Raw genomic sequence first — 10,542 nt, forward strand, 5'->3', positions numbered from 1 at the left:
CAGACATCATATTAAATGTTTTATTATGAGTCAAGGACTATTTCAGATCTCCTTGAAATTAACAAATTTCAAGAGATTAACAAAATTCAAGTTTAAGCAATGTAACAAATTTCAAGAGATTAAGCCAGGAAGGGTGGAGCTGGAACCCAGGGAGCAAGGCTGGGAGTTGGGAGACCTCCGCCCTAGGAACATTGTTTGCCTCACTCTAGTGAGGGTCCTTCCAGGCAATCTTACCTCTTGTTCTTTAGCCACTATGCTGTGTTATCTTCAGTGTGTCTCAAGTGGTTCAAGTATTAGCACCTTGCCACTTTAGTTGGGTGTTAACAGTTGAAATTTATTCATATCACACTAAGTTTATACACCACTTCCTCAAGGACTTTCCCTGATACCAAAAGTTTGGGTTAGGCATCTCTTGTTTTTTCATTTCATTTTATATTGCCTTATTATAGAGGGCATAATTTGTAGGTTAAAAACTGGGACTTTAAAGTCAGACAAGTCTTTTGAATTTTGAGATATTTTAGGGTTGAGTAATTTTGAGTAAATTTTCCTTTCCTGTAAAAAAGGTATTAATGATAGTACTTTTAACCTAGTTGTTTAAACAATTCATGTAAACTGCATTCTGTTTGGCACAAGTATTTAGTATTTGGTAAAAGTTAGTTCCTGCTCTAAGAAATGTATTGGTGGGCTGGTCGAGTGGCTCGTTGGTTAAGAGTTGGCTTGGGAGCGTGAGTTCTGAGCAGCAGTGCTGCTGGTTTGGATCCCACATGAGTTGCCGGCAACAGTATAGGCTGCAGTGGGGCTGCAGTGGCCAGTGACCTATCTGCCTCAGCGAGGAAGAGCGCAATGATCACAATACCAACGTGGCCCAGTGAAGCGACGTCCTCCACTAGACTGAAGAACAAAAGGAAAAGCAACTTGTCTGTTCCCCAACTCCCCAATAAAATCTTAAAAAACAAAAATGTATTGGTTAGCATATTTTATGCTAATTTCCAATTCAGAAACTAGGTAGAAATATTAGATAGTCGGAAAAGTCATGATGCATTTTTGCAATGAAAAACATAGAAGAAATACGTCATGACTTTTCTGACAATCCAATATTTGGCCACAGATCTCTATTTCCCATTAAGACAGGTTATTTAGTGTAACAATTAGGCAGTTAGGAATTCCCTGGTAGAATGAACAAAAGAAAAACATATCTCCAAGGCCTCTGCCCTCAGCCCTGACCCCAAAAGCACAGCCTTGAGACAATTTACTCCTACCAGACCAGGGATATCAATTACACCGAGGCAACTAAAACTATCTGAAAAAGCCTCCTCCAGGCTGAAACGGCCAAAATAAATCTAACCTGTTCAAGCAGGTGCCAGCTTTCTCCTCAGATAGGCTAGTAAAAGCATATAAACAGAAGCCTTCCCCCCTAGTTGGGGGGCATTCCAACTTTTCGGGTGCCCCTCTCTTTTAGAGAGCTGTATCTTTTTGCTCTAATAAACTGTTCTTTTCTGCAAACTTTACATCTCTGGTCTGTATCTTCATTCTTAGGTGCTGCGAGACCACGATCCTGGCCACTCAAAAACAACATCCTGCATCACCATGTTTTCAAAAATTTTAATGGTGCAGGCAATCTACAATGAATATGGTTCCTAAAAGTTCATTTCTTAGGAAATAAGTACATATTTTCTCAAATATATTAGGACTCATTAGGTAGCAAGTGGCAGAAACCCGAACTCGTTTAGGCAAAGGGGAATTTATTAGCGGGATACTGCATGAGGTTTGTATAACCAATAAATGCTATCTATAGCTAGACCTCAGAGACAACTAGAAGCAGGGATTTGAACAGCTCCAGAAATTGGTCTTATTTCTGTAGGTAAGCTTCACTCTCCTACTGTAGTCTGGCTCCTTCATAAAAGACATGGCCACTATCAATTCCAGAGCTACTTGTCAAAGTCTACCATCAGAAAGGAACTAACACAGGTTATCTTCATTCTCAAGCCCAAAATTCCTGGAAAAGGGTTCTGACTGCCCTATCTTAAAGTCAGATGCCCATCTCTAAATTTGTGTGAGGTGTCTCCTTTTGGATAATCAGCTGTGGCCAAGGGAGCAAGGTCTGTAAAAATATGGCAGCTTCCATTCAAATCATGACTGGAGAAACGGAGCTATTTCCTAGAAAAGGAAAACCATCTATACTGTAATTGGGAAGTGCCATATGTAACACTCATCAAATAAACCCTTTTTTTTCCAAGAGGACAAGAAATGAGTTTTATCCCCCCACACCCATTTTTCATTATAAGCCAAATCCCATGACATGCCAAGGGATTATCTTAATATTTTGTTTAATAAAGATTCTGTTAAGCAATATACTTGAGTGCCTACGAAATCCCCAGCACTGTATCAAATGTTACTTTAATAAGTGAACCACCACCTGAAGTTTAGAAATCTTTATATCAATTTTTGATGAAAGGATAGTTGTTGACATGGCTAAAAGAACATTTAAGAAGGAAAATGGAATCTAAGACTCCCAAGTATTCATAAAAATGCCACACCAATGATACAACAGTTTTACTGGGCTCAACAAACTTGGACAACATTTACTTTCTAAGATTAAGTTTCTTTTTATAATAAACAAAATATATTTCCAAAGTTTTGCAGATGTTAATTGGGGAAAGATAAAATACTTCATTCATTTAGTTTGGAAAGACAACCTTTAAAAGAAAGAGCAAGTGAATTCCACTCAGGAAGAAAGGGACTAATAGAACTGTATTTCCAATCCATTTAGTTTTTAAGCGATCAAATATTCTCATTCAGGTCACTTTTTCTGTGTGCGTATATTTAGAGAGCCTTTTGGAAATGAATTAAAAGTCTTTAACTTCTTCACTCTGTTGACAAACTCTTGAGAATACTGAGAAATCTCCAGATAACCAGTATGTTTTCTCTTAGGAACAAATTTCAAGGCCTCTTCCCAACTACCAGTGTTTTTCAGACATAACAAAATACGTATCATTTGATCTAAGGTGAGATTTTTTGTACCAGCGTCCCACTGTAAATATTTATCTAATGGAAGGCATTCTGTTGCCAGATTCAGCCGTTTTGCCTTGGCTAGGGATGCGCCTGGCTGCAGATTCTTATCAACAAAAGATCCCACTATATAAATTTTGTCATGCTTGAAAGTAGTCATAACATTAGGAGAATCTGCAGTTAAATATATAATACTGTCCTTTGGAAATAAATCTATGTGAGACTTTTCTGTTGCTGTTAAAAGCAATTTGTTCCATTTTTCTCCATAACGTTTAATTAACTCTCTATAAAAAGGGCCATCTATTTTAAGATTGCAGAAATAAATATGGAAAGGATCAACATCCCTTCTGTTCCATCCTTCACTTTCTAAGAGCTGGGAAACAGTACTCTGCAGTTCTTGTGGTTTCATACAATTATCATAAGCCATGTCAAAAACCAAAGGTTGTCCAAACTGCATGGCCTGGGCACCCCTCCAGCCCATTGCTATGTCCATATTCCTATCCCAAAGTCGTAGAAACATAAAGTCTTGCTGTTTATCTTCCTTAGTGGTTTCTAGCAGCTGGTCTTTTTTTGCTTTTTCCTTTGCTGCTGCTTTTATTTCCTTTTTTATTTGCTTAGCTTTTTTCATTTTTTCCTTAACATATAAATATTTTAAATATTTTTTTTTCGACGATTTAGAAGCACATTCCATAATGGTTTTGAGCTCTTCTTCACTGATGTGTTCTGGTACTTCTCTGCCAAGCAATCTCCACATCTCAATTAACTCCCTGGTGGCAGCTACAGGATCTTCATCCTTGGTACTTGAGACTGTTGAAACACTTTCTTGCACACTAGATTTCATTGTAATTTTCCACCCATCCAATTCCAGCTGTTTAGGAGGTGATGTACTCTCCTTATTAGGACAGGACACAGCAGGTATTTTGGAAGACATGTATCTCGGCAGAATTGTTGAATATAAAACCCGTCTCTTCCTGTTAAGGGTAAATGGTACCAAAACTCTGGTAAAAGGTCTTACAAAGGTGATACTAACACTCATTTTGATGAAAACAGGCATGTAAGAAAACCCCTATAAAAGAAAAATGTAATAAAAAGTTAGATAAAGATTTTAAAAACCTCTCAACTGTGCAAGTACAAATTTGAGATATCAAAATGTAATCGATTTCTGAAACACAAAGTGTAATCTTAATACAACTTCATTTGCTGCATCATTAATTTTTCCTAGACTTCTGTGGCCTAGAGACTATAATGACTCACTAGGCAAAAAGTTTAAAACTTATTTGGGTTCTTATTTTAGACATGAATTTCACTATTGCTTTAGGCAATAGGATATCTTGAAGATCCGTTTTAGATTTGAATCAAGGGGCCCAGAAAATCAATGATACTAGATAACAAAGTTACATACCATGATGTGGCTAAGGTCATGAGGCTGTATTCTTCTCCATTCTACACTATCCCAGATACAGACCCAAACATAAGATCCTTAATGTAAGCAATACATGAATACAAAGGGCTGAAAAGTTACAGAATATGGCAACTAGTAAAAAGCACTTAGGAGCTGCTATACCAATGCCTTTATATGTTTTCAAAACAGAAATACAGAGAGATCTACTGATTTTAAAACAAAACACAATTAAAAAAACCTTCTTTCTCCAGTTCAGACTTTATTTTGTAGCAAATAATGTTACTGCTAAACAAAATGTCGAATATATGTATATTCCACAATTTTATCCTAAAGGTCCGGATGTCCACAAACCAGATGCTTAAAGATGTGAAACTAGTGCTGGATTTGAAGGAAAAAAAGAAATTCAACTTTTCACAAAATGCAGCTAAAATATTTGAAAAAAACAAATTGCTTCTTCCCTTTGCTTCTTTTAATGACTCTGCATGCTTCTAGGTCTCCTGCCTCTCTGACCTGTGCACTGATGCTTAGATTTGCTCCCACTCTTTTGAAAGGCAGATGTGCCTTGGAGTTCTGCTCTGAACCCTTTTTTCAACCTAAACGTTTCCCCTGTGAGGTTGGATTTACCTCAGTAGCTTCAATCACCATGAACCAGAAGACCCCTTGAATACAACTATCAAAATAATCTCTCTCCCTTCCCTTCCTAATCTACTTCTCCCTCTGAGTTGTTTCAGGGAGAGACACTGCTATCCATCCATGTGCTGAAACCAGAGGAGTCATTTCATTATTGTCCTCTCTCACACCCACCATACCTAATCCATTTGTTATATTCACTTTACTTTCTAAATACTTCTTGAATCCATTCACTTCTCTTCAACCCCATTTTCTTATTTGCATGTCCTAGCCTCTAGATTTGCTTTCCCTTATCTCTAAGGGAGATGACATTTGGAGGTAGGGCAAATCTGATAATGCACTGGTATCATCCCCAATGTGTATTTTTCTAAGCCCACTGCTGCCAGGTTAAAGTCTAATCTTATAAATGTGGCTTATAAAGTTTTTCACAAAATCACCCTTTGCTAACCTCTTCAGTCACACCTGTAGCTATTTTTTTCACCTCAAACTTTAGATCTAGTATTCCTCCTATTGGTTCTTACAGCACCCTGTATCTCTCTATCATAGTACTTGTAACACTGCATTCTAATTGTCTAGTTACTTTTTTGCCACACTAGGTGGTAAACTCTATCAGAACAAGGACTATGTTTATATTAACACTGAACCCAGTGCTTGGCCGTATATGGCTCTCAGTAATCACCCAAGTATTTTTCGAATAAATACCCTGGGTCAATTTAAAACATGTTCACACACCCTTTAAAGAAAAAAAATACTTTACTTTGGATTTCCTGGAATGTTTAACCAGGAGTCCTCAGTCCCATTATGAGAACCACTGATTTCAGGACGAAAGTTTTCTCTCTGTGACTGGTCAAGATTTTTAGGGTAGCATAGAAATGAAAACCCAAAATGTAAAAAAGCGAATAAGGATATATTTTAGGGAACACTGCTCTTGTTCCAGGTATTGTACTACTTATAGTTGCCGTAAGTCACTGGGCTTCCTCTTACGAGGGCCTTCTTAACGCACATGCTCCACTAAGTCTCTTAGAAGTCTTCCTTCTCTTCCCACCTCAACACACACACTGGGAGACAAGAAACGCCCATACCAGGATTGCAGAGACAGTGGCTCCCTCGGGTGCAAACCGCAGGGACCCCGAGAAGACGCAGGACACTGCTGTGAAATGCAGCCCAGAGATCGGTGCCACGCCTGACGCACCGCTCGCCTATCCGTCAACACGGTAACGGTCACTGACCGGAGACCCGCAGCCGGAAATCCCGCCCTCTCCTCCCGTCGCTGTCATATGACGTCACAACACAGGCGAAAGCTTTATGGCCTGGAAAGCAGCACTGTTGGGCAGCAGGCTGGTTGCCCTACCCTGGGCAGTTGCCAACTGCCCATCAATCCAGATGGGCTGTCTAGCTGGGGTTTTTTTTGTTTTGTTTTTTTCTGTTCTCCCATTATTTAAAGCTCTTTGTAGTCCTCTTAACTTACACTCACTCTGCTTGGTCCCTTTATTTATAAGCATTTACATAGTACTAAAATAAAATGTTTTCACAAATCTCACTCAGCTTTAAACTCCTGGATGCTAGGACTTTAACTTATTAAACTTTTGACCAGTTTATCACCAGTACCTGGTACAATGCTTGGAGCTTGACAGGCAGTACTGAATATTTCTCACTCCCGTTAGCTCATTTGGAAAATTTAATGTGAAAGTGAAGTTAAAGCACGTACTGCAAATTTGTGGCCTTTGGGACAAAATACAGTGTAGGTGTTTTGTTTAGCCAGCACAATATTTTAAAGTGTTTTGGTTTAAAAATCGCCCTTCTAGTTGCTAGATCAGATGCTGCTGGATTCATTAATCGCTTAATAAAGCCAATTAGATCTTAAAAAAAAAAGTGTTTGATTTAGTTGTGTGGATGAAAAAGGGGCCACAGATTAAACCTAACAATCTCAGGAGACTGAAAATAACCACATAAGATGGCCTGAACATAAAAACTCCTAAAAACTCCTAAATAAAAGCGAGTCATGGCGAGTAGTCACATCCTTGGCCTGTAGCTTCCTTGACAAAGGTCAATCTTTACCTTAAGTGAGCCTATTTTTTGTCTTTTTGCATCTAAGATAACATACATTTGGACTGTCCCTTTTTATGGACACCCACCCCCCAAGGGGTGCACAACCCAATACACAAGAACAGGAATCTACAAAATCCCTCACTGTTACCTTGTTCCCCAAATACTATCTCTATGTGCTGTAAAATGCTGTTAACTATCTTGTACCCACCAATGTAATAGAAGTGTGTGATTGTCACCTCGAGGGGTAAAAAGTATAACTATTGCACTGTGTTGTACAGCTGAAACTAATTCTAAAAAATGTGTATTTCACAATAAAAATAATTTAAAAAAAAGTGTGTCTCTTCAGTTTACTTTTTATCCAATCCCAGAGATTTCCCCACTTTGCTTTCTCCCACTCCCTTAATCTACAACCAATGGATTTCATGTAACCCTTCTCCTTTGATTCTAATGTATAAAATAAATTGCAAAATGGCCATTTTCCGGAGCATTTTCTCAACCCATTGAGACTTCATTTCCTGGCGATTGTCGTCAGTTTGGCTCAAATAAACTGTTATAAGCTTTTTCTTAGGCTAGAATTTTTTTTGTTGACTGTTGTCATTATTAAAACATACAGCACAACATCATTCATTGGGGAAAGGATATTCTATTCAAGGAATGGTGCTGAACAAGTTAGACCCTTAACCTAAAACCATATAGAAAAATTAACTCAAAATGGATCAAAAACTTGAATGTAAGAATGACAACTATAGGGCCAGCTAAGTGGCTCAGATGGTTAAGAGCGCGAGCTCTAAGCAACAGGGTTGCCGGTTCGATTCCCACATGGGCCAGTGATGCTGCGCCCAAGCTGAGCCGCCGCTGAGCTGCCAATAGGTGGCAGGATGGCTCAGCTGGTGAGAGCACGTGCTCCTAACAACAAGGTTGCTGGTTCGACTCCCACTTGGGATGGTGGGCTGCACCCACCCTCAACTAAGATTGAACATGGCACCTTGAGCTGAGTGGCTGCAAGCTGCCGATGGGCTGCCAGATGGCTACTGGACTTGGAGCTGAGCTAGCTGCGCCCTCCACAACGAAGATTGAAGGACAACAACTTGGCTGTTTTCCTTCCCCAATTCCTCAACATTGTTCCCCTTCTCCAATTCCCCAATAAAATCTTAAAAAAAGAATGATAACTATAAAACTCTTAGAAGGAAACATAGGGGGAAATGTCATGACATTGGATTTGGCAACAATTTCTTAGATATGACCCCAAAAGCACAGTTAACAAAAGAAAAAATAGACATTTTGGATTTCACACAAACTGAAAACTTTGTACACCAAAGGACAATATCAACAGAATAAAAAGGGAACTACAAATCATATATCTGATAAGGAATTAATATCCTGAATAAATAAAGAACTCCAAATCAACAACAAAAAAAATCAAACAACCCAATTCAAAAGTGGGCAAAGAACTTGAGTAGACATTTCTCCAAAAAAAAATAAAAATCCAAATGGCCAATAAGCACATGAAAAGATGTTCAACATCAGTAATTATTAGAGAAGTGCAAATCAAACCTATAATGACATACCCCCTTATACTCGTTCATCCCTATTGTGGACAAAAAAGTGGTTCTGTAATAAAACTGGCAAGTACAGTGATGAAAAGTAACCTCATAGGATGATCTGATCATAAATTCCTAACTGGGCAGGTCTTTGTGGGTAGTCATGACCCAGACATATGACATTTTTAGTAAAAAGCTTATCTTTGCCTTAAGGAAGCCCTGTCCATTGTTCTTAAGTATCTAGGTTAATACACCTTTGAAATGCCAGAGTAATCTTTTTCAGACCTCTCAGAATTGTAACCATCCTCAAGGGAACACATAATCTTGTTAACTAGCCTGCAATCCAATCCCCACCTGGCTTTCTCCCACCTTCATGTAACCTTTTACATTCCCTCCTTAATTCCAAATGCATAAAAAACTGCAAACTATCAATCATTCTAGGAGGCATTTTTCTTAGTCTAGTGAGATCTTGCTTCCAGGAATATCCTCTGTTTGGCTCAAATAAATGCTAATAAACTCATCAAAATTTTCTACAAATTTGGATGTTCTTATGTCAATGCTATTATTAAAAAGACAATAATAAATATTGTCTGAAGATGTGAGGATGAGGAGAAATTGGAACCCTTGTGCATTGCTTGTGGTAATGTAAAATGGTGAAGTTGCTATGGAAAACAATTTAGTGATTTCTCAAAAAGCTAAACATAGACTTACCTTATGATCCAGCAATTCCACTCCTAGGTTATGCTAAAGGAATTGAAAGCAGGGACACAGATACTCATAATCCAATGTTCATTTTAGCTTTATTGACAATAGCCAAAATGTGGAAGCAGTGGACACATCTATCAATAGATTAATGGGTAAACAAAAAGTGGTATGTACTGTTAAACAAACAAAATTCAGCCAAGTAAAATTTGAAGATCTAATTGGCTTTAACTAAAAGATTGATGAATTGGGCAACATCCCATCAAGCAACTAGAAGTGCTTTTGGAGTTGTACAAAATGAAAGGTTTTTATAGGTAGAAAGAGGGTGGGACTAACAAGTTAAAAGTGGATTATTTTAGGCAAGCTCACTTTCCTTTAGTGCAGCGGTTCTTAACCTGTGGGTCGTGACCCCTTTGGGGGTTGAACGACCCTTTCACAGGGGTTGCCTAAGACCATCGGAAAACAAAAAGATATTTACATTATGATTCATAACAGTAGCAAAATTACAGTTATAGAGTAGCAACAAAAATAATTTTATGGCTGGGGGTCACAACATGAGGAACTGTATTAAGGGGTTGTGGCATTCGGAAGGTTGAGAACCGCTGCTTTAGAGGAAGGCAGGGGGCCTAATAAGGAAGGTTTTTATAGGAAGCACTGTAGGGCAAGGGAGCTATTAACAAAAGAAAAATAAAGCATTATTTTTGGGACAGGGTACCTTTTCTTTGGGAGAAGAGATCGTTGGGGTCATAAAACATGGGTTCAGTCAACAAAACCCTTTTTTTGCTTTCCTTAGAGGAGGAACTAGGCCAGAAGATAATCAATCATAAATATCACCTCACATGAGGTAGACTTAACTTTATTACCACCCTGGCCTTTCTAATAGTGCTTCACAAAGTATGGTGTCCAGACCTGCAGCATTAGCATCATTTGGGAATTAGTTAGAAATGCAAATTTTGGAGCCCCACCTTCTAATTCTACAGAATCAGAAACTCTGGCAGGGATGCCCAGCAATCTTTGTCTTAACAAGATCTCTAGGTTATCCTGATGCACTCTATATTAGAGAACCAGTCTTTGAAGAAAAGTTGAAAAGCAAGGGAGGGAATTTCCAGTTAAAGAGAGACTTTCCATAGCAAATTTTCTAACAATGTGTTCTTTTTTGTTGAGATGTGTTTAGTCTAGTATTGGGAAGTGACACGCACATATTAGTGT

At 38.4% G+C, this 10,542-nt stretch overlaps 1 protein-coding gene across 3 annotated transcripts in view; it reads right to left on the reverse strand.

Moving 5' to 3' along the window:
* Positions 1-1,588: 1,588 nt before the first annotated feature.
* The window catches only part of TRMT10C (tRNA methyltransferase 10C, mitochondrial RNase P subunit), a 30,346-nt gene continuing 21,392 nt past the window's right edge, over positions 1,589-10,542 (reverse strand). For 2 of the 3 annotated variants that reach the window (XM_019648365.1, XM_019648366.1), the window contains exon 3: positions 1,589-4,075. In XM_019648365.1, the coding sequence (XP_019503910.1) occupies positions 2,801-4,063 (1,263 nt within the window). In that variant the 5' untranslated portion in view covers positions 4,064-4,075 and the 3' untranslated portion in view covers positions 1,589-2,800. Of the gene's footprint in view, positions 4,076-6,123; positions 6,270-10,542 lie in introns of those variants that run through there. The other variant, XM_019648364.1, reaches the window with a different exon arrangement.

Source organism: Hipposideros armiger, unplaced genomic scaffold, assembly GCF_001890085.2.
Source record: "Hipposideros armiger isolate ML-2016 unplaced genomic scaffold, ASM189008v1 scaffold_125, whole genome shotgun sequence".
Classification (NCBI taxonomy): Eukaryota; Metazoa; Chordata; class Mammalia; order Chiroptera; family Hipposideridae; genus Hipposideros; species Hipposideros armiger.